Here is a 25,610-nt window from a genome sequence, read left to right on the forward strand (position 1 = left end):
AGATCAATCAAAATACCTGTTTTAGCGATGAAGTCGGAGCCTAGAATAAGCTGCGTGGCTAAGTTTTCTGCCACAAGAAAAGGGAAATTCCACGTGAATAATTCTATCTTGATTTTCACTATAGCCACTTTGGATATACTAATTGGTTCGTCCGCTGCAGTAAAACAGCGCACATCCGTGACTTCTGTTTTCAGAACCTGCTTGTTCTTCTGTAATTCCCTAAACAAATCACCTGAAATAAAACTACGAGTAGCTCCTGTATCTATCAGACCAATAATTTGATTTTTGCCAAACATTGCTTTAGTGTATGGTAATACAGTTCGGACGTGACCGAAAATGTTGTGACACTTACGTTTTCCCTTGTTAGTCAGGCTAACACATGTTTTGCAAATTCTTGTGAATTTCTCAGAATTTTCATTATGATTAATTTGCTGTGTTATAATCTTCTGTTGTGTTTTCTGTCTTTTTCTGTGTATTTCTTTCGTTTATTTTTCTTGTGTTTTTGTTTTCCTCTGTTATGCCTATTTTTAATTTTTGTTTTGTTGTTGTGATTCGTTAGTATGCACATTATGCACTGAAAAATTCCTCTCGGATGAAGTTTTAGGTGGACCAGGTAGAAATTTGCCTGGCCACCGCCTTACGCGTTTTTTGCCTTGTTGAAATTTGGTTTGAAATTTTTGTGGTTACATTGCTCAATGTAATGTCCTGTTTGCTTGCAATAATTACAGAAAGGTGTTTGTTGTTGTATGTTCTTGTTTGAACCATACTTATTATTTCTGTAGTAGTTTGTTTTCTGTTGTGGGTGGCTATTTTGTTGTTTCGTGTATGGAAAACTATTTGCAGTTTCTGCCTGAGGATCATGCTTATCTACGGACTTCGCTGACCTGTTTCTCTGAGTGTCTGCATATTCGTAACTCATGGCCTGTATACAGAGTTGATCTAGTTCTACAAAACTCCGTGGCCTAGCCTGGAAAACAGCGCGTGAGCGCTCTGCCTGATTTAGTCCGTCTACTATGCAACTAACTATTTCGCTCTCTGATACGCCCAATCTGAGAACCGCCGCGGCTTCTCTGATTGATGCTACATAGTGCGGCATTGCTTCATTACTTCGCTGTAGCCTGTTGTACCATTCCAAACGGTAATTTGTCAAAAGTCTGGCAGGTATAAAAAAATTCAAAATTTCTTCGTGGTATTTGTCAAAACAGTAACTATTTTCTATAGCTTGACTCGTTCTTTCACTCAGTGGTGGTTGGGTGTAAGGAAAAACTATCTCCAACAACTGTTTGTCAGGAATGCCCTGTCTGATTTTAAGTAAGTGCCTTATGAATTCGATTAATTTATCTGGGTCAAGACCACTTGTTTCTGGAAAACCAACAAGTAATCTCTCGACTGGATGGGCAATTTTCCCATAACAGCTATACTCAGCCGCCCTTGGCGTAACTGGTAATGTTGTTTCTGGTTGATTCTGCGTTGATGGCGGAGGTGGGGGTGAAGGATGTGCAATTTGCGCGGTGGGGATGGTAGGGATCGGAGTTCCTTGCCCGGATGTCAATAAAGAATGAAACTGGGAATATGGATTAAAATATGACTGGTTTGTGGCGAATGGGAAACACAAATTTTGTTGTGTTAAAGGATGCGGATTTGCAGGCAAGTTACCGGAAAATGTGACACTGGTGATGGGAGCTGTAGAAACATGCACGCCTGAGGGAATTTGAGTTGTGGCTGCTGGGATGGGAGGGGTTGAAACTGTGATGAGTGATTCAGATGTTGATGTTAATTAAATGGGCGGAACTTGCTTTGTTTGGCACAAAGATATTTGTGTGTCGGGTTGCCTTATTTCCTGAGGAAATTCCGGATTTTCACTCTCTACATTTCCTAGTGTTTCCATTCCTAGGTTTTCTGCCTGGGCAATGTTGGCCCGGAGGTCCTGTTGAGTTTCTAATTGGGCTGCCCTAGCTTTCAATTTAATTTGGAAGGCGTTTGTCTGTTGCAGACAACGATTTAGCTCTGTTCGATAAACACCATTGAGCACATCTGCAGAAAGTACCAAAAGATTTTCCAGTCGTCTGGTGACATGCTTTAATCGCATAATGTGTCGCTTTACATTGGGCAAATTCTCGTCCACATCTGAATAACTTACGAAAGCAGCTATGTCGTAAAATTTGGAGCAAGCTATGTTGAATTCCTCGAGTATTTCTAAATTTAGATTATGTACTGAGGTAGGTAACTTATCACGTACTGCGGCTCGAAGCCTCTTTCGCAGCTCTTGCGCATTTCCAGAAGTTGGTAAATTACGCAACTGCAACTCGTAACTTAATTAATCTACTAGTAATAGCTCCGGAGTAATTATCCTGTCCGGATTCATAGTATTACACAAAACAAAACACTACCCTCTTAAAATTATCTCTTAAACTTTAAACTTAGGTATACACTTAAATCTAGCTTATGATTAAAACAATTGCTTAATTGCGTGGGAAGTATGTGCCTTCATAATTTATTATTATTATTACTACCCGCGTCGGGAAATGAACAGTGTACTCGGGTGTAACAAGCTGTCAGGTTAGCTTGCACAACACGGTACCTACAATGAACGTCACGTCAGCCGGCAGCCCTGACCTTGGCGCGCAGCGCCTTTAACTAGGTGTTTGGGGGGGGGGAGAAGGTATCTTGTCCAGCGGACACGTCTCTGTTAATAAGCCACGCACGCGGGCTGAGTTGCGTGGGCGGGCCGCCAGCTGCCTCACAGCGCGCTCAAATGTAAACACAGAGACCGACGTGCAACAAAACTTATGATAATTTTAAAATTCAAGGGTCAATTTAGCTACTACGTGTATCAGCGCACAGTTCACAAATTACTTACTACAAAAAGATTCCAAGTGACCAAGAAAAACATTAAAGAAAAAATGTTTTTTTAATTCAATTTTTTTTAAAATTTTTATTTTAGGTATGACCTTTCAACATAGGTATGCCTATAGACGTAACCATGCTTTGCTACCATTTTGTAATACCCCAAGTGTCTTAAAGAATAATTAAGTAATTAAATAAAAAGATTTGGAAACTCTGAATACTGAGGCCCTCAATTGATAGCGATAAAAGTCAACAACAGAGGCGACACTAGGAGTAAACAAAGAAAATTTAGAGACTCCCTATGAACACTTGGGAGAAAAAGGATCGTTATTATATATTAAATAAATACAAACAACTGTTACGTCTATAGACTTCCTTATTTTATTAATCATTGTTCTTTCTTTTTTATAGATTAAATTTTCCTTAGTAACATCTGTTTTTCATTGATAAGTGATCTTACTTAAATTCCTCACAATTACTCTTATTATATTATATTCTTTGAACACTTATTTACTATCGGGCCGGCCCTGAATGCTTAACAAAAATTACAATATTTAAAAACAGGAATGAAATCAACATTGGTAACTTTAAAGGTTGTACATATAGTCCTTGCAAAACATAATATAAATTTCTTCTCCTCGAACTGCTTTTACTGTCCGCTGTCTTAACTGGGTTACACTATCTTTTTTTTAGTTCCAAAATAGAATAATAGAATTATGCGGGTATCACCCGGGGCTGTAGGTAGACGGTGATCGAGGTAGTAGGTCTAAAGATGGTGAATGCTGCTCTGGAACCGACTCCAGAGGTTCTGGCAAAGGATTTTGGCTGCCCCAAACTTGGAACCCTGTCTGAAACAGAGGTCCAAATTCCAAAGAATTAGACCTGTTTCCAGACAGTATAATCTAATGGCACAAAAGGCCAATAGAAGGAAAATTAAAGGGGGGGGGGGGTGACGTCAAGACTTACCAAAACAGGGTGTTGGTCCTGGCGCTCAGGAGAGGGCGTCTCGTCTCCGAAAACCCGAACCACGATTCGCGGTAGACACGGAAATCATCATGGGTTAAAAAAATATGTATATATAATTTAAAAAAACCAGTGTTCTCTACTTTCAACTAAACTACTGACTGGTTAATATTAATTTTAGATAGGGACTTCATCCCTCTAGTCTGAAAAGACTACATAATATACGATGCGATGTCGATGATTCGCCGAAGATCGCAATTACAAACTGTACCAGTCAGTTAGGAGGCGCGCACCGAAGTAAGTTCAGAGCGGGATATCACCAGAATATCATAAGCGCGGGATCTCTAAAGAATGGGAGGGGGGTAGGCTCTGAGCCAAAAATTACCGAGTCCACCCGAAGGTGTCCGGCATAAAAAAATTAGATCTTACTGGAGTGACTGCGCGACTGTGGCGCTATCTTTTGGTGGCGAGAAGAAGTACTAATAAATAAAGTCGCTCCTGGCTTCTCTTCTGAGAAGAAAGGGTGGGTGAGCAGGAGGGGGATGGCTTCAAAAAACGCATGGTCTGTGGGACGCAAGGCCCACGGGATCCTCCTGTCGTGTCTTGCTGCTAGTGAACCTTATACCGATTCGTGACAGAGTTAGCAGGGCTCAGCACTGCTTCACAAGCTGCTCTAGGCAAAAGTGGTCACGCGAAGAAATTAAGTTACTGGCCCTCGACGTGCCTGGAGGCGGGAGAAATATTAGCCAGAATGCTAGCCTAGCATGAGGCTGGGAAAGAAAATCAGCTCGCCTCTGGGAACAGAGGCTGAGGGCCTGGCCGTAAAGAAAATGAGATGAGAAAAAAAATATTTCCAAAAATATTTAAGCTTACAAAATTTTAAATAACGTGCCTAAATCCCTAATACACGGACCAGAATGCAAAATGTCGGATCCATGATGGTCGTCAAGGTCAAAGTCGTAGATCAAGGTCAAAGCCGAATGTCAAGTTCAAGGTCAAAGTACAAGGTCAAAGTTCAATGCCAACAGTTGAGGACGAAGGTATGGTGACCAGAAAATTATACTAACATGGTATTATCACACTCTAGCGGACGAAAACAAGATGGTGGTCTCCAGCAGATGAAGACAAGATGGCGGTCTCCAGCAGATGAAGACAAGATGGCGGTCTCCAGCAGATGAAGACAAGATGGCGGACATGTCTTCATACCAGCTGATGATATATGTACCTTGGTATTGGTGGTGGTAGATCAGTCTGTGGAGGAAGGATCTGTTGTTGTTTTTCTTGCTCTTAGCGGTTTCGAACCAAGGACAGGAATTGAAATAATCAATCGGTATTCTAATAAGTAATTTTTTTGATGAATTTTTGAATTTTTATCGAATCTCTAGCCTTAAAATTACGGATTTTCAAGATGGCGGACATGATGTCATACTAGGTGAAGATATATACTTTGACATAAGTGGCGGGGGTCAGTCTGCCAGGCGCCACAGTGAGGGAAGGATTAGTCGCCATTTTTTTTGCCCTCACCGGGTTCGAACCGAGGACTCCGTGCCGTAAAAGTATTTTTTTTTTTAATATTTTATTAAAAAATTTTTAATAGAATTTTTTTATTAATTTAAAACTTTTTTTTCATTGAAATCGGATAATAAAGATTTTCACGATGGTACCGTAACGGTAATTGCAACGGTGACGTCATAATCCTATAAATGGCTTATCGGAGGCTGTAGACATGGATTTTTAAGCCAGTTTTAGGAATTTTCAGCCTCTGGGATTTTTAAGGACAAAGACGGGGAATTTTTCCAAAAATGGGACTTTTTAGTCATTTTTGAGTAATTTTGTGGAATTTTTAAGTCAAAAATGGCCGCCGTGACGTCACAATCCAGAATGGCGGTCGGCTCCGCCACAACCACACTCCTACTCCTGTCCCCGGAGCCCCATTTACATACTACTTCTTTTCACCATAGGAATCTTTTTTTTTGCCACTCTGGGTTTTTTTGACCAAAAATCTATTTTTTTTTTTTTTAGGTGTAAACATCATACCAATTACTATTCACACAAACAAATGAGATTTCCATAAAACTTGTCAACATAAAAACGTAAAACATCTGTGGTTTGCATCAAAGAGGGGAACGTAAGCAAGCACAGTGATGTAGTAACGCAACACAGTAACCGTTACTATCCTCTGTTGTGATCTGCAAGGCATGCCAGCTAACAACAGAGTGGCTGCTTGCTGCCAGTGCAGTGTCGCAGCCCCTGTGTGGGCGAGGCCTTGGCTGCCAGCTGTGCCGGTCTTGACGACAACTGTGTCAGCACTGCATGGCCAGCGTGTCACACCACACTTGTCACATCACACTGCAGCTCCTATCTGACATACATATGTGGGTTTCTTACACGGGATCCTTTTGCAACAACAGTAAACACCAATATCTGCAACAAAAATCCAAGGCATCTGCGCCGAAATGTATTTTATAGTACTGTATTTACTGTATAGTTTGATAAAATGCTTAAAATGCACAGTCAGTATCAACAGTTTAATATCTGTATGTTTTAGTGGACAGACACTGACCTACAGCCATATGCAGAGATTTCCCTATATTTTAAGGCTCCGTTAAACGAAAAAAAGGTAGCCTTAATTACCCTGAAAGAACCATCCTTCAACCTCTCTTCTTGAAGGCGTCCTTAAATTGAATTTAAGGAAGCGGTCAGCTATAAGTCCGCCAGATCCAAGCATTAAAGATTTTTAAATAAAGATGGTAGGCGAGTTTTAAGAATCAAGTTGTTTAACAAAACTTCTACGCTAATTTTGTGCTGCTTGAAAAAAATTATAATTTATCGTAATAAATCTGTAGGAAAAGTTCTGCTTGATTTTTTTAACATTTTAAATATTCTTGTGTTAGACAGACTAATACAGCATCTAGCCCAGACATTTTTTTTTTTTTGCATTTTATGTTTCTTTAAAATAGAGTTAAATCGTTTCGTTAGTGTTAATGCTATAAAATAATGTCGCGTACTAGTTTTAGCTTTCGGGGAGAGTATTGGGTGAGATATATAGTATAATGTTGGCGTTTTATAACTTAATTAATATAAAGTGTATGATGTGAAATTATAAACACTAATGTGTGGATGTTTATATTGCGATTCCAATGCTGCTGGCAAATTTGATAGTTTATTTTTACATTATTAAAAATAAATTTCTACAAGTATTTAAGTGCTTTCTTTAATTAAGAATGTAATTTGAAATTTTGGAAAACAAAATGTGGCTCGTTTTGTCCGAATGGTACTCGACTCATTTTCGCGATTGTAGCATCTATTCTGTTCTAGAAAAAACTGTAATGAATAAAACATAATGGATATATGCCTTAAAATTCCCCGTGTAGTTACTATTGTTTACAATAAAGTGATTTATGTTGTAATACAGCCTGTGTAACCTTTCCTGGGGTAGGAAATGTTACACAGGCTCTATTGCCTGGGTATTATATTTCGAACATGAAGTTGTTGAATAAACATGTTGAATAAGGATTGTTCAGGAGCAAAGTATTACTTTTTACACACTAGGAATTTAATGCAGAATCTATTCTTAGTTAATTCTGAACGAAAGTTTTTTTTAACATTCAGCAGTTTACCAGTAGTTTGCAATTTTTACATTAGTTGAGGTTAGGTACATTAAGAAAACCATTAAATCGCAAGAACAATCAATCGGTTGCATTAGGTTAGCTACTTAAAAAGTATTGTAATACTCTCTGAACGATTGATTAGGAATACCAATTAAAAATTTAGCTAACTTAATCTAACCAACCTTCTTTTCTATTAAATATTGTTTTTAAATCTAACCTAACCCAAATATATCATATGTTCTAAGGGCTTATTGTACTTACCCTACTAAAACACTCTTTAAAACAGTAAACTACTTGTGTATTACTTGAAGTAGGTATCAAAATGCCCTCTTAAGAGAACTATTCAAAAACATGTCAGGAAGAGAAAGAAATTTATTTTGGATTTGTCCCCAGTAAAGACGCTCTCCTTCAGAATTACAAATCATATTTTTTTTAGGAACGACTAATACTTAATGTTCTTGTTTACGTATTGCTTCATAACGGCATATTTGAATGCAATATTTTACACATGTGATAAAACATCCCTCAAATGTTCGATAAAGTAGTTATTTACGAATAAAAACAGTTTTTATCGTAGGCATATCAGTACACTTGTAAATTAATACAACAAGGTTACTAATACTATAAAATATTTGAAATGTTATATGAATTGGTTCCATGTGGAATAAAAGTCGTTTCATGTGGTAGGCTTGTTTGTAACAACAGGCCTGTAAGTGTACTAGAAGTAGGTGGGAGAAAAATATTATTTATAATATTTTTGTTTGAAATAAGCACAAGGGAGCATCAGAGTAACACTTCTTGTAACTTTGATTGGGCCTCAAGAAAAATATTAATTACTCCTCAACTACTTCTCCATTTAATCAATCTCCTCCCAAACCCCAATTCTGTTTTCAGTTTGAAATCTCCATCAGCCTTTATTCGCTATAAAGTAGAATTCACGTAAATTAATAATTTATTCTCATAATGTACTAAACTAATCCTGCGGATGGACAGGTACGCCCTCTGCAGTCTGCACTCGCCCCAATCAGACTCAAAGCCCGATTAAAAAAAAAAAGTGTTAATTGGGGGATCGGATGGATATGAATCTTAAAACCTGCTTTGCAGTTTTTACAGGAAAAATTTTTTCATCTAATAAAAGATCCTTGACTTAAAAACTACCCTCGCCCGGTGTTAAATGTTATATGTGTTTTAAAAGTGTTTCTAACACAACTCCACCAGCATTAACATGTGTGTGTATATATATATATATTTTTTTTTGTTAAAAACAATTTTTTTTATGGCCAACGAATCTAGCAGGAAAAAAATTGTATTGTAGTCATATTAAACACTCTTGAGACAATACAAATCGTCGTGACTCTTTTCCGAGCTAACTAATTTACCCATCCTGTGTATCTTTTGTTGAAATCGCTCGAATATGTTTCGTAGTTTGTACATACATACTTAATATATTGAAGATGAAATATGAAATTCTGGGGTAGCACGACGATTACTTTTTTGGAATATATTTAGCATGTATAATAAGAATAAAACGATGTCTAAAAAGTATAATGCATATTTGTATTTCAAAACTATAAAATATTAATATGCTAAATATTCGCTAAAAATAAGTTACTATCATTAAAAATGTAAACATTAGCTTACAAATAAAATAATTTTTCTTCTTGGCTTATAACAATGACGTTTCCGTGAAGACACTCTGGTTCGTGTACGATCGTGTAACGTTCGGCTATTCTCGTTATTTAGGACGAGGCTAGCCTTTACTTATCGAAGTAAAGGAGCAGATCGTCCTTTTAGCGACTCTGCACGGTACTTTAAGGTTAAGGTCGGCGCCTATCTTCGTGAAGGAAGCCTAAATGTAAAGAGAAGGAAGATCTCTGCACATGGCTGCTAGTGTTTCTTACATTTATACCAAATGGCTGCTAGTGGTTCTTGCATTTATAGCAAATTACCTAAAAATCTAAATTACAACATGGGTCTTATTTCAGTGACACAAAACTTTTAAGTTTTACGTGTTTTTGACCAGACATCCACTGTTCTGTTGTGTGTGGAGGTGGGGGAATAAAAGGGGGGAGGAGGTGTTGATCCACGGTTTGGATCTGGGTAAAGGAAGACATCCACAGCTTAAATGTGGAGGAGGGGAGTTTGCGTGTTTATTGACCTTGTCCGTGTCTCTGTGTCGGCCAGAGCTCATCTGATCCTGTCAAGCACGGATATTCTTCATCATAAAAGTAATTCTGACATTTGAGAATAAGAAAGAAAATATATTATGTATATAAGTATATTTTTGCTGCCATAGAAACGTCGATCATATTCAAGCTCTTCATTAAATTTTCCAAGTTCCAAAAGTTCACTGCTCGCACGCCACAGATGTCTGTAAGTGATTTTTTTTTAGCATTATCAAAACACATGTACAACCTACACTAAAATCAAGTAATAAACAAAACAATAGTTTTAATATAAAAAGCTTGTGGTACTTGATATCAGTTGTCTTAAAATTTTCTACCACTAATACCTATACATTAGGACAGGGTTATTATGAAAATGAAATAAAAGAGCCCCACAGGTTTTTTAAATTAAAATTATTTATGTGTTTATTTTTTATGCTTTTACTAAGCCTATGTATTAAAAAATTTCGTTATACAGAGTTATAGTTAATTCTGTTGCGATTGAACAAATTACTTATATTTAAAGATGTTTTGTTTTTACTTTTTTGTTCATTCAACAATTAAAACGAGTTTTTTTAATTTTTTTAAAATATAATTTTATCATTATCCTAGATTCACTGGTATAAGTAATTATTACTCAAGCAACTTATAGAATTGTAAACATTGATTATGCTCTAATCCTCAAATTTAAAGCCTTCACAAATAATTACGTAACTTGACTCGAGAAATAAACTTAACAGGGAATTCCATGTTCACACTGCTTACGTACTTCTATAAACTAGCTTTACGTGTAACGTATGAGTCACGGACAACCAAACAAGTTTCTTAAGGGCCCCGCCTATTGTGCACGTAACCGGCGCGGCGTGCAGAGCTTCTGAAGAAACTTCGAGACTTTAAAACTGTTCAAAGTCATCGGGGTGGGGTCTGTTTACGAAAAGCATTTAAGAATTCTCTGAGGAACAATGAGTAGTTCTTTTTACTGGTCTCGTTTTTAAACTGTATTTTTATAAGAGTGAAAGTGGCTTAAACGCGTGTTTTCAGAATAGTTTTTAGACATGAAACTTTCAGTACAGATTCTTGAAAGCACTTGCAGTACACCTTAATCTTAATTTTTCCACTGTATAATCTTGTAGTTACCTCTCAAAATCTCATAATTTTCCTATGCACGAAGAGAAGACTGTACACCAGTTCAGAGCCTTGCGCTTAGAGGCGATACCGCGCTAGAAGTACCAGCGAGGTTCGTACTTACCATCCCTCCTCACTAATCCAAATACACCCCTGACTAGGCAGGCACCTGTAATGGGCAAGTTATGAGGGCCACTGTCATCAAATTCATTAAGAGTTCGTCCAAGAGCCCATGTTAATTTAGCATTGTTAACTTAATCATTTTATACCAAATATTACATTCATTCATCCGTCTTTAAATGTGATGTGTTATATGAATGTGTGTTATTGTTTCGCAGAGAAAACCGGAGCTAATAAATACCAGCTTTGTTGCTAACATTTTTCAAATATTATCAAACAACTTTTGAAGTATAGATGTTTCCTTTTTTAATAAATTTTAAACATAACGTAAAATTAATTTTATTTTAATTTTTGTTTTGGTATTCCCAGTAAGCCATTTTATGTTTGTAAAATTTTCGCAGGAATAAATAATGTATATTTCATATATCTAAAAACACTATATATGTTTTACTAGTCTATTTATTTGTCACACTTAAACGACTTGTGGAAATTTGAGGGTGTCGTTAAAATATATGTAGATGAGATGATAACCTTGAAGTGTAAAAAACTCATCATCAAAATTTATGTATACTACATGTCAATGAGTCCACAAATACTTTTTTTCTGACAAATGCTACATATGTTACCAAATATTTTGTCATTTTTTCAGGAAAGGCAGTTTGTGAAAATCACACAAAAATTGTATACAAAAAGATTATACTTTGATTTCACTTCAAAAAAAGTGCTAAAGAATATTTTAAGGCCAATTAAAAAGATAAAAGAAAATAATTTTACTATGGTAGTCCAACCTACTTGTCCTTCCTTCAAAGAAGATCATGGCAGGACAACAAATTAATTGTGCTCTTAAACGAAATAATCTTAACAGGAGTTTCAAAGAGTATTCTTTAGAAGAAATGTAGTATACATAAAAATGCCAGGTGCAGATATATTCCTTTACTCAAAAGAGTTGATATGCGATATTGTGTGCTAGAATAGATAGCCTTATGTAAAAATTAATGAAGTAAAATTGTGTTTTTGTTCTCTTAATAGTTTACCAGAAGTCATGGTGGTACCCTCATGCAAATGTAATAAACTATTTTTAAAGTCTTTCTGTGGTTAATAAATGTCACACATTTGTCTCTAGCCTCAAGTAGTTTGCATCAAGAATTACATTCCAAGTCGATATCAAACATTACATAAGGAATATTACAGAAATAAGATCACAGCAAGCTTCTATCAAACATCTCACTGCAAGGATGCAGCAATTTAACATGGCAACATTGCTACAAGCTTGAAAAAGTCATTTGGGCTTGCCGGTAAACGATTTATTTAGAGAGACTGTATTTGTGTTTGCAAATGCTAGCGGTACAGTCCTGTGTTTACACAAGTGGATCATCTGAATAGCAGTCGAAAAGACATCAAACACGTGTGTCCACATTGAACCCACAGCTATATAAGTTACAGTTTTCTGCTCTCTGCTTCTGTATTGCTTTCTTTAGTGGAGCAACTTCTCCAAAAATGATTACCTACATTTTTTCTGCTATCTTCCTCCTCGCATGTGGGTATTCTTCTGCGTCCAACTGTTCACTCACGAAACTGGGCGATTTTTCTTTGAGCGATGCTGCATTTGTGAGAGCTTACAAGAACAGCTCTAGCTCTAAATACAACTTGTATGTGTCTACCTTCAATGCTCTCGCCTTGCTGCAAGTAAGTACTTTGCATGTAAATTGATAACTATAATATGGATAAGTTACATAAGCATTGCATTATTAAGAAAAATATCGTAAATACTAAACTAAAAATAACTTCTATTATATTAATGAAGTTTTAACTAGTGTTCAGATAATAGAATAATATTTAATTTTTTTTACATATTAAAAGATTTCTTTTGATTTGTATACTAGAATTTAAAAATTAAAGGTTTTTAAAGTTTATATACATAATCACAAAAAATTTAATAAAAAAATCCTAGAATTTTTTTTGACCAACTTAAAGTAGTTCTAAGTATTAGTAGTTAGTTTATGATTCAATAAGGCATTCATTAACCAAATTTCTTGTTTATTGTTTGTGTTTTTTATCATGTTTTAAGAACACAAATGATTTGATTATTTTAAAATGGTTTAAATTTAGTAAGTATAAATTCTTATGTCACTTTATAAATTTCTTAACTTTTATTTTTTGTTTCTGAAATGGAAAATAAAAAAAAGGAAAATGATTGCTAACAAAAATTTCACTTGTAACACTATAATAAGCTAGACCTTTTTAAATACTAAAAAAAGGATAATTCTGATTCCATTCCTTCGCACCTTCTGAGTTGAGATGTGTATAAATGATTATGTGCCCCAAGTTTCAGCGTACCTTGTGACAGTTAAATATTTGGTTAACTACCTTTAAAAATTCTGCAACAAGGCATAAAAGATCATCTGGAAGATTAATAGTTATACAGATAAAGGCTCACACTGAAAAGTTGAAGAACATTTTTAAATTTAGAATCATGTTTCATGTTTGCTGTATGTATTATTTCCCTGCTTATTATATCATTATTTTATAGTTATCAGTCACTTTTACTAAAAACACTTGGGAGGCGCCATTTGGAAAAAGAAGAAAATATTTTTAGTCTCTAAGCTAAGTGATTATAAAGGTTAAAAATTAATTTAAAAAATAACTGAGAAACAAGAACAGCATTTTAATATTATGTGTTGAAAGATAAAAATAATTTTTATTATTCTTGTAAGAACATGTACATTTAATATATTTGAAATGTTCTTCAAATATTTTACTACATATATGCTACATAATGAAAAATGTTGAGAAAAGTTATAACAAAAATATAAAATATTGGTTTAAGCAATATAAGACCACGTGAGTTTCAATTTTTTACGTATCCAATTTATTAAGTAAACTATCTGAGAGTTTCTGGCGTTGCCCGAGCTGAACACAAGATGGAGATTTTTTTAAAATCATATGTAGACAGTAATTTACTTCTTCATTTTAACGTCAAGTGTCCAAAATTTCTCGAAGAGTTGTCCAAATTCTGATTCAAGAGGTAGGGAATGGTGATGTGGTGGAGGAGTGAGGGGGAGATGAAGCCGGAAGAAATTAGGATACCAAAATCTCATGTATTCAATTAACGTTTTGTTAGAATCAGATGTAAATAGTGTTCTTATTTTTTTTATTTCAAGGGTACCAGATTTCATCTGAGAGGGGCCATAATAATACTTTAAGGAGTAGGAAAGGGAAATGAGGTTGTTTTCGTAATCTCATGTTTTCTGTAACTTCTTTTTTCTTCAGTTGGATCTTGACAATAAATTTCTCTTTTTTGTACGTGAACTGTTAAAAATTTCACCAAGGAGAGACAAAATTTCGTCTTTAAGCGTTAGTAGAGTGTAATGTGGGTATGTATTTCTAAACTTCATGTAGCCAGGTAAAAGGGTAGGTCTATCAGTAATTTTATTTTTAATTTTAACATCGAGTGTCCGGACATAGATAAGGGGTGGTTTATAGAAATATTATGTAGACAGGGGCCGGTAAAATGTTTTTTGAATCGTACATAGTTATCTTCCTCTTAATTTTAACGCCAAGTGTGCAAAATGTCATCAAAAAGTACAAACATAATTTTTAGGGGGTGGGAAAGGGAGATGGGGGTGTTTATCGACATTTCATTTTTTTCTAAATCAGATGTAGACAGTAATTTCCTCCTTTATTCCTCCTTTAATCAAAAATTCAAAAATTATGTTACAAGGAGTAGAGAAAGGAGATGGTTTTCTTTATTTCATATAGACAGTTACTCATCTCTCTTTTAGAAATAAACTATAGACAGTAGTTTCCCCCTTATTTTGAATGAAAAGTAAACAAAATTTCATCAATTTGTGTCAAAGTTCTGTTTTAAGGAGTGGGAATGGAAGATTGGGGTATTTTTTTCAAAATTTCACTTAGACAATACCTACCTCGTGTTTCAAAGGTTAAGTGTGCAAAATCTGATCGAGATCGGAATAGTTAAGGAACGCATACAAACAAACAAACATGCATATGTATATAGATTAAAAGTTAACATTACAATTAATTTAACAAAAATAACTATCCATAATTTTAATTATTTTTAAATTTATTTATACTAATAATAAAACTCTTCACGGTAAAATGTCGATTAATAGGTTGAAATTATGAAAAACTATTAAAAATTAATATTTAAATTAATTAAAACTCAAAAATATCGTTTTTAAACTTTTTGTCTATTTTGTCTGTTCAGGATGAATCGAAAACTACTTGATGGATTTTGATGAAACTTTTTTTATTTCTATGGTATTTGGATAGTAAAAATCTAGACTATACATATTTACATTTCACCCCTGAGTGGTTGTAAAAGTAGTAAAAAGTTTTAAGATAAATAATTATACATCTTCGAATCTAATTAAAAATAAGAAAAATGTTGGGTACCAATAACAAACGTACGAAAACTACCAAAACACAATTTCACCATATTGCGCAATTCTATTCCTAGTGTGTGGGTATGTGTGTGTGTAAAAGTGTTAAATATGGTTTTATTTTAAATAATTATATCTCCGAAGCTAATCAAGCAAAATAAAATATTTTGGGTACCAGTAATAAACTTAAGGAAACTACGAAAATGTTTACCATTTTGCATAATTCAACCCCTAATGGGTGAAAATGGGGGAAATATGGTTTGCAGATAAGTAATATTTTCGAATGTAATCAAGCTTAAGAAAAAGTTACTGTACACCAATAATAAACATACGAAAACTATAAAACATAAATTTACCAATTAGCGCAATTCAACCCCTATAGGGGGTAGAAGGGGTTAGTATGGTTTTAAAACAAAAATTGAACACTTTCGTTTCATTTAAAACAAAAAGCATGAAACTAAGAAAGGACGACTTATATGTAGAGTTATATATTTAATTTTTTTATTTATCGATATTTATATTTTAAGGGGATAAAATGGGATACGTTTTAATTTATTTTAAAAAAGTATTAACTCCTAAACGAATTAAGTAAGCCGTTAATTATTCGGGAAGAATAATAAAAAATAACTATACATTACCTATTATTTTATGACTGGGTGAGATTCCGGTCCTAAGGGATAATTGGTGTTCATAAAAAATTCATACTTCCGAATCTCCTATATTTAAGGGTAATACTTTAAAATGAACAAGAAGTATCCAAACTTACGATTAATTTTTTTTTCCAAAATTAGAACTTTAATGGGATGAAACGTGTATAAGTTTTGTATTGGCATAATAAAAATCATATCTACATAGGAAATAAAGATGGATGTAAGAAACTGAACATGAATAACTTAAATAATAATTATGTAGAGTAAACTTACTTTTTTTTCCTAAAATCAACCCTAATGGCATTGATGCGGGGGTAGATTAGTTTTAAAAGATTTAATCGTCCAACCAAGAGAAAATTGAGCTAGAAGTAAAAAACTGAGCAAGGATAAAGTATATTATATGATTTCATAGCATGATTTTTACCTTGGCCATTGTTTCTATATTCGACCACAAAAAGGGGTGAAAAGACAGTCAGTTTTGTCTTATTATAAAATTCATATCGCTGAAGTTAATCAAGTGAGATGTAAGTAATGCTGTATGATTTATAAACTGGCAATATTTACCAACTTGTTTTAACTTTTGCTGAAATTGCACTTAAGAGGTGAAATATTGTAAATATTGTTTAAACTAGAGGTGGGTCGAAAAGTATCGACCTGATACTTTGGCACTGAGACGCGCCTGTATCAGGAACGGCAAACGAGTACACTTGAAAAGTATTAGGTACTTTAGTATCAGTTCAGAATTCGCCTGGAGCAACACCACGGCCAATGTGCGCAGAACCCGATCGCAGATGATGGTCACTTGGGCGGAGCTTGTGAAAGGGGAGGGAGCAGGAACGACGAATAAGGGATAAAGAAGGGAAATAATGTAGGGGAGGAAGCGCAGGGGAAGGCGTTGAAGGAGAGGCACAAAGCGAAATTGTTACGAGTCGTTTGGTTATTGTCCCACATCAAAGTACGCTCAGAGCGCAGTGCGTGCACAGACTCGTTCAATAATAAAACTAATGAAATTTTAATATTAAAAAGTACATTAATACAAGATATAATATTTATATTTGTGCACCTAACAGCTATTAAAATGCAAATAAATTCTCAGTTGACACTAATAACAGATGTAATCAACATTAGGACTTTTTTTTTCCGAAAACAATTAGTAACTAGTGTTTTCATACATTAAAAGATTACGATTTTATAAAAAATTAGAAATTAAAAAAAAAACAGATACGTACATTAGTGAGCATACTATATCAATGTTTACGTTTCAAATGTTTCTTCAGATTAGTCGATGATGATTTATAACTCAGTTTTTGTTTACACAAATTACAATTAGCAAACTCATTATTTTCCGTAAAAAAAATTCCACGCAAATGAAGTCTTTTTCGTGCACTTATCCATTCCTTATTTCACTATAAAGATACTAACTACAAAGCATGACAGCCCGCAACAATGTACATGGTGATACACGGCCAGGACGAACTGCAGTGAATGTTGAACTGATTGATACTGGCTGTATCAGGCGGGCATGAGAGTAACAGAGGTAGAGAATTACCGGGCGTGATAAATAATGTATCAGATTCTCCTTCCGGTCGCACGGTCTGCGTACGCGGAGCTTTGTTGCTTCCTGGGACCGTTTGATACAGAAGTATCAGAGACTTGTAACTAGGTACATTACTGTATCAGTATCAGGTTAAAACAGATACCGAAAATTGCTGTAACAACCCACCTCTAGTTTAAACACTAATAAATATAGTTTAAAAAACTAAAGAAACATGCTTTTAAAGATTATCAAACTAAAAAGTAAAAAATAATTTTAAAATTAAATTTATGACAATAGTATATAAGCAATACTAGTATAAATGAGAAAAAAGCTTGAGGCGCTTTGTGCCATATTTTTTGAATATTAAGCGCCCCATGCTTTTTTCTCATTTATACTAGTATTGCTTATATACTATTGTCATAAATTTAATTTTAAAATTATTTTTTACTTTTTAATTTGATAATCTTTAAAAGCATGTTTCTTTAGTTTTTTAAACTATATTTATTTTTAACTTTTTAGTTTGATATTCTTTAAAAGCATGTTTTTTTTAGTTTTTTAAACTATATTTATGTATAATTATCATAGGGAAATGAGTTACCGACACTACTTATTACCATCTGAGATAACTATTTGGAGTTGCAACGTCACAAAGAAATGGTAAAGTCTCTACGAATCATTTGCAGTTAGATGTATGGATATAATATTAGAATTTACCGGGGGGAAAAAAAACATTTTTTTTTTCGGCGTGGCCGGGAGTAGAACCCACGATCTTTGAATCCGAAAGCTGACGTCACAGAAGTCAATTCAATTCAATTCAATTCAATTCAAAAGATTTTTATTATACATTTTTACACTTCACAGTTATTTGACAATGGTTTACAAGACACGCCAGCACACAGTGCTCTTTTGCCTAAAAATACCTTATTATTAAATACAAGTTAAACTTTTCTGGTATATACAAAATTCACAGAGGTTAACAGAAAAATATAAGCGGTATATACAAAGGAAAAGTTTAAAACCTTTGGTTTTGTCTGGAGCCCCGGGGCTCTATGTTTGGGGTATGGAAGTTATTCTTCACTCATATACACTATACACATTAATTAAATTTGAGAAAAGGGGGGAAAAGATAAAAGCATACAGGTAGATAGATAACTTAATATATATACACTTAATTTCTGGCAATGTCGCTATGGGTGGCGTTCATTGGTAGTGTGTCGCACCGGCACTGTGGTGGGCGTCCGTTGCACTGCACTGATCTTCTTGACCGATGTTAAGATTCTTGAGAACTGCCCAGTCAGGGTGGCCTGCCTGGGTGGTATTCTGTGATGAGTTTATGAGGGTGAGGTCTGGTGATGTTGTGTTTGCCGATGTTTCGTACAAGTGTAGACGGGTGTTGTGCTGCTTTCTTAAAGAATCTGTCTGCGTATTGTATTACAAGTGAGCGTGGTGGTTGTGTGTCTGCGAGGGCATGGAGCTGTATGTTGGTTACATGTTTGTATTTCCCGAGTGTTGCTCTGAGTAATTTATTGAAGCATGTTTTTATTTGGTGGAAACGGGTGTCGGGTACATGTGCAAATATTACTGAGGAGTAAAGCAAAATAGGTACAATGTACGCCTTGAAGAGGCGCACTCTGTCCATGTCTGGTAAGGGGCTGTGGGGGCGGAGAATGGCGGACAGCGAGTTATATGCGCGGTAGGCCCGGGCAGTGGCAGACGAGAAGTGTGGTGAGAAGCGCAGTGTGCGATCCAGTGTCACACCTAGGTATTTCACTGTATCGCTCCACTTGATCACTGCGCCTCCCACGAACAGTGCTGGGGGCAGACGGGGGCGTCGTCTAGTGAAAAAGATGGCATCAGTTTTGGTAGGGTTAGGGAGTATGCCCCAGGAAATAAAATAGTTATTGACTGTGTTAATGGCCGCGGTCAGCCTGGCTTTAATTAATACGGGATCATGATGGCGAACCATCAGCGCGGTATCGTCCGCGTACATGACAATCGTGCATTCGGGGGGCTTAGGAATATCATGTGTATATAGGGAAAATAACAGAGGGGAAAGCGTAGACCCTTGAGGGACTCCTGCGGTGATCTGCCTAGACGATGATGTGGACCTGTCCACCCGCACGTGGAACGTACGGGCTTCCAGGAAAGAATGGAGGATGCAGCGAAGTGCAGGGTTGAATCCCAGAAAGGCTAGCTTTAGGATTAGGGCGTGATGATGGACTGTATCAAATGCACGACTCAGGTCTAGCAGCACCATGCCGGTATGGGTCCTTTGGGTGAAACTGAGGGTGATTTGGTCGGTGACGTGAGCCAATGCGTGCTGCGTAGAAAGTTGACGCCTGAAACCGAACTGGAATTCCGGCAGCGGTTGCAGACGTGCTACTTCCGCTTCCAACCTGGCCAGGACAATGCGCTCCGCTACTTTGGATATCACAGAGAGCAGCGATATGGGACGGTACGAGGCTGGCCGTTTGGCCGAGCCTTTCCCCTTGAAAATTGGCACTACCGTGGCTTCGCGCCATGAGAATGGGTAGTGTCCTGTGATGAGGATGCTGTTGATGATGTTGATGAGGTAAATGAGTGCTTTGCATGAGATGGATTTGAGAAGGCATGGGGTGACTTCATCTGGGCCAGGGGCAGCATTGCTGCGCACACGGTTGATTTCCTTCCTCACCTGCCTGGGCGTGGCCAGTTTGAGAGCACCAGGTGCAGGGGGAGGTGGAGGGTGGTAGTGGGTGGGGAGTTTGGAGAGTTGTGGTGGTACTTCTGCTGGGGTGAATGAGTTCGCAAAGTGGTCGGCCAGGCATTCAGCCCTGTCAGTCGCCGACTCTGCCATGCCACCGTCCGCCTCTAGAGGCGGAATCGTTAACCTGGCAGAGCGGAGACTGCGTGCAAAACGCCAAACCGAGCCATTCGCTAGTGACAGTGCTTGGAACTTCTTGACCTCGTTCGCCGTCGTCCATTCCGCGACGGCCACTCTTCACTGTCGGAACAGCGCATTGTAGACATCCCGGTCCGGTTGCAGGCGGGTACGTTGCCAACGGCTCCTAGCCTTGTTGCGGGATGTAATGACTGTCCTAATGTGACCAGGAAGTGGGAGCCCAAGTGGGTGTGGTTTGATTGTGGGGATATGCTGTGAGGCTGAGGTGATGATGGTGTCAGCAAAGTGAAGGACATGTTGGTCCAGTTCTTCCTTTGTGCGGGCTTTGCGCTGCAGGTCGAGCTGCTGGTCCATAGCTGTTCGGTACTGTTTCCAGTCAGCTAGTTTGTAATTAAAGATGAGGCTGGTGGCAGTGGAGGTGACTGTTGTGTCTATGGTACCCAAGACAGGGTAGTGGTCAGATGTCAGGTCGGTGCAGACAGTGAGGGGGTTTACTCTGGGTAGGTTTGTGCCTATCACCAGGTCCAGTACACTGGGGCTGCCAGTGTGGGAGTGGGGGTAGTATGTAAATGTGTCGGGGGCATGGAGTGTTAAGGGGGTTTCATTTAGGTACTTTCGGAGGGCAATACCTCTATAGTTATTACGGAGACAGCCCCAGGAGGTGTGCCTGGCATTGAAGTCACCCGCCAGGATGACACGTGAGTCGAGCCGTTGGAGGCTGGTGAGGTCCTCTGCTGGGAATGGGTTGGGTGGTGGAATGTAGAGGGCCACGGCAGTGAAGGGCGTGGGGTTCGTGTGCAGCCGAACTGCCACCGCTTCCACGTGCTGCAGTTGAGGTGTCTGCCGCCTATGGTGCGACAGGGTTTGGCGCACAAGAAGTGCCACGCCCCCCCTGTGCCCATCCAAACGGTCAGCTCGATGCATCACATATCCTGGCACTGTGAAAGGAACGCCCGTCCTAAGCCAGGTTTCAGCCAAGAACACCAGATCTGGTTTGTTGGATGAAATGAAATGATTGAACTCGGCAGCCTTGTTGGCTATGCTGTTGCTATTCCAGACTACAATTTTAAGGGAAGGCATTGGCAAGTGCACTCAGTATGGAGAAAATCACTGTGCACTTCTCGTCCTGTGTCTGCGATGATTTGAATTTCCTGATGGCATCTAGGAAGAAAGGAACCCATTTGATTAAATTAAGTTCTTTAATTAGTTTTATCAATTCAGTGAATTCGCTAAAAACATTGGGTTCCGTGTCTAGGGTTTGATTTTTAGGTGGGGGCTGGCTTTGATTGAGGTGAAGAGGCATGGAGTTGGGTGGTGCGCGGGTGTCGCGAGAGGGGCCTTGTGGTGCTTGTGTTGGCGTGGTTTGGGGTAGTGGTGCAGTGGGTGCTTGTGAGCGGAAAGATTTCAGTTGATTTGCGAAAGTGTTTCTGGGTGGCTTGAGTGCGGGGAAGTTGGATGTGTTTTTTGGTGCGGGTTGTGCGGGCTGTGATGGTTTTACCTTGCTGTTGAGCATGGCCAGCCGAACCGGGCAGTTTCTGGATGCAGCATGGTGGGCTGTGTCCTGGAGCTTGTGGTCGATGCAGTTGACGCATGTGGGCTGGTCGTCTGGTGTCCTGGTGCACGTCGTGGAAGGATGGTCCCCTGGGCACCTCACGCACCTGGGCTTCATGTCGCAGGTGAAGATGGAGTGGTTCCAGCGCTGACATTGCACACAGCGCTGGATCTCGCGCTGCCCCCTGTAGGCTTCGAAGCGGACCTCCATGTGGTCCAGGTACTGCGTGCCCAGGATGCTGGACAGTTGGGTTGTGCCCTTCAGGGACACCAGGAACAGTGGCACCGGAATGATGTCACCAGCCTGGGAACGTCTGTCCATACGCTTTATGCTGTCGACCTCTAAGCCGAAGGAGCAGATCTGCGCTGTGAGGTCTGAAATGTCATGGTCAGTGTCCAGACCTCTGATCACAAATCTGGAATTCTTCTGGTCTTGTCGGGGGTATGTGTAGCTCTCGAAGTGTTTTTCTCGGAGGTATGCCAGGAGGGTCTCGTGGTCTCGTTTTGTTTCGGTTTTGATTGTCGCATTGTGACGTGAGGTGCGGATAGCAAAGTCGTTCTGTAGCAGTTTCGCGATGGCTGGTTTGTACTGTAAGAATGACGAGTCCAGTCCTGTTTTTACAATAATGGGTGGCATTGGAAGCTTCTTTGTGGTCCTGTTGGTGTTGTCTGTTTGGTTGGTTGTGGCTGGTCTCCTGGTGCTTATATTTGCCGATGTGGGTGGTTGTGGGATTGGTGGTGGCCTGGGGGCAGCACTGTGGGTGGTGGGTGCGCTGGAACTTGGTTGCGGCTCTTCTGTGGGGTCTTCTTCATCGCTGAGGACTTCAAACCGATTTGCCTTTGCATACCGATTTGAGTGGGGGCTGGTGTCCAGGTGGGCAGCATTTCTTTTGGACTTTCCCCCCGCTTGGATTGTTTTCCAGTCATTGGTGGGGGATCGGGGTGTTGGGGAAGGCGTGGAGAATCTACCTTCTTCATAAGAGCACATGGCACTGTCTTGGTGTGATGTCTGGAATGACATGTAATTTTGGTAATATTCGAAGTACACTTGTTCGCCATAAATATTCGGTATTTGATCGCCATGGGTGAATGTTTTGGTGTTTAATGCATCTGGATCACAAATTATGTGTGGGTGGTGTTGGTTAGGTTCCCCTTCAATTTTCCTGAGATGTACTCGCATCATAACAGATGACTCTGGCCCATGTTCAGCATAAAACAGGCTGTTAAAATATGTGAATACAGATTTTTCACTTATTACCTTGTTTAAGGCAGGGCAGAACAGTTCATACAAGTTTTGCTCGTCGGGCACCATTTTGTTATGATTTATGGACCTTGAACTAGTGCCGGGATTTATTAAATCATTATCGGTCATTATGGTATGCTCTGCTACATTTAATAATTCAGTACTCTGTGTGAATTTTGGAACATACCCGCGCGAGGGGTTGTTTCTACTGCCATCATACTCTATGGTTGACCTAGTTGGAGTAGTGTTATTGTTATTGTACATTCACGAGTCTTATTTACTTAATTTACACACGATTTCGGCTATGCCGATGCTCACCTTTATTCGTGTCCATGTAGAAACTGATTCTGCACACGATTTTTACCGAAATATCGCACTCCCGGTACTAAAAACACATAAAAATTGCGAAAATCGCAGCACAGAAGTTCAAGCACATCAGGCTACTCGACCATTGTGCCTTGACGACTCCGTCACAGAAGTCGCGCGCCTTAGACCGCTCGGCTAACGAACGTAATGAAATTGGTGGGACATTTTACTGTGATGAGTCACTCACTCTTAGTCGAAAGAGTTACAGACGGACAGACAGAGTTACAGACGGACAGACAAACATACAGGTGAAGCTAATATAAAGCATGTAATAAAAATTAATATATTCTGATTAATCAAATGCAATTTATTATATTGGAAATGATTCACCTAAAGATTCCTATTTAGTTGAAACATAGAGGAATATTATTTAATAAAATAAAAATGTTATGGAATATACTAAATCAGTATTGACAACGTAAATTTTAATTCATAATAAATGTCAGTTTATCCTACTAATATTACAAACGCGAAAGTTTGTAAGTATGGATGGATGTTTGTTACTCTTTCACGTAAAAACTACTGAATGGATTTGAATAAAATTTGGCCTACAGCTAACTTATAACCTGGATTAACACATAGACCCCATATTAATATGAATTTCTATCCCTAAGGGAGTGAAAAAAGTAATAATTTCATTTTATAACAGAAAAAATCATAGGTCATAGACATACAAATAATGAGTGAGTGTCATTTCTCTATGTCTGACACACGATCATACACATAGTAAGGTCTGGTAAATTCAAATTTTTCTCCTTGGTGAGATCAGTCCGCTTAGTGGAGCTCGCAGCGACTAGCAAAATAAAGGCGCTAATAACAATTTTGTTCTTAACTTCGTCAATAGATAAAGTTGCCTTGAATTTTAAATGCACCATCGTTTGATGCGTTTGTCATGTCTTTAATTTTCGTTTTTTTGTGCCGTATGCGTTCCTATACCATTCATCCGATTGCGATGAAATTTTGGTGATTTGTTATGCGCATGCCCATGAAGGTTACTGAGACGGTATAACTATTTCTCAATAGTTGGAGCACGAATCGTGTCAAAAAATGTGTTTATTTAATTTTATATAGCGGCACTTCGTCTGTTTTTGTTGTATAAGTGCGCACGCATGACACAATTTATTTAAATATAAAAGAGAGACAGAGATAGAGTGATATAAATAGAGTGAGATAGAGACGGAGAGATAAGTTGAGATAGAGCGAGGTATAGAGAATGAAATGGGTTAGATAAAGAGATATACCTATGGATGTATATAGCTATATAGAGACTTATATATAGAATATATAGAGATAGTGGGAAGTATATATGTAGATATAAAGAGATAAATAGAGATAGAGAGATGCATAGTTGTATATAGATGTAGATAGAGATAAATATATATAGAGAGATGGATAGATGATTTGTATATGTGGAACTACTTCAAACATATAACAAAACAAAACTGAATGAGGCATTGCAATGCAGGCCGAGCATTAGATAGATAATGGAATCGTTTCAATATTAATAATCTCTTATTTTTTAGCTTTTTTTCTATATTGCTTTATAGAATCTAAATTACATACAGACCAGGTAAATAACTATATACTGGCAGAACAACGTCTGTCGGGATCTGAAAGTGACATAAATTAATTTTCACACTTGACATTCAAATCAAGAATGCAATTATTAAATACACCCTGTGTTCAGCCCGGGCAACGCCGGGTATTGAAGCTAGTAATAAATATTTTGGTTTTCACTACGGGTGTAAAAAAAACGGGGCGATTTTGGTATTATTTAGGCGAACAAACCCGCAGGTTATTAGCTAGTTTATTTATAAAGGTAATAAATTCGTTAGTAAGTAGAATGTTCCATCATAGATAAAACAACCCTACAGAAATTTACGTAATTAATTTAACATATTTGCACGCAGCACAAACTAGCTTATAGTGTATCTTTGTATGCTTAACTGAAGCGTACTGTGAAGCAAATTAGTAATTTTCGGACTTTTAATAAGTTTTCAAGGTCTCACTTAAAATTTGTTATTGTTTTGTATTCAACGGGTTCCTCATTATTTAGGCACTGCTAATGCAACTGCGCTAGGCGGCCGGACGTGCCACACCATCCCACACCTTGTTTGCAGGGTGTCAGATATCTCCAGCCTGCTCTCA

The 25,610-nt window shown here is 37.7% G+C and overlaps 1 protein-coding gene across 2 annotated transcripts in view; it reads left to right on the forward strand.

Annotated features, from left to right (window-relative positions):
* LOC134531676 (uncharacterized) overlaps nt 1-25,610 on the forward strand; it is a 337,254-nt gene that overhangs the window by 246,277 nt on the left and 65,367 nt on the right. Inside the window, exon 2 of one of the 2 annotated variants that reach the window (XM_063367470.1) lies at nt 12,300-12,517. In XM_063367470.1, the coding sequence (XP_063223540.1) occupies nt 12,329-12,517 (189 nt within the window). In that variant the 5' untranslated portion in view covers nt 12,300-12,328. Of the gene's footprint in view, nt 1-12,249; nt 12,518-25,610 lie in introns of those variants that run through there. The other variant, XM_063367472.1, reaches the window with a different exon arrangement.

The sequence above is a fragment of the Bacillus rossius genome, chromosome 5, assembly GCF_032445375.1.
Source record: "Bacillus rossius redtenbacheri isolate Brsri chromosome 5, Brsri_v3, whole genome shotgun sequence".
Classification (NCBI taxonomy): domain Eukaryota; kingdom Metazoa; phylum Arthropoda; class Insecta; order Phasmatodea; family Bacillidae; genus Bacillus; species Bacillus rossius.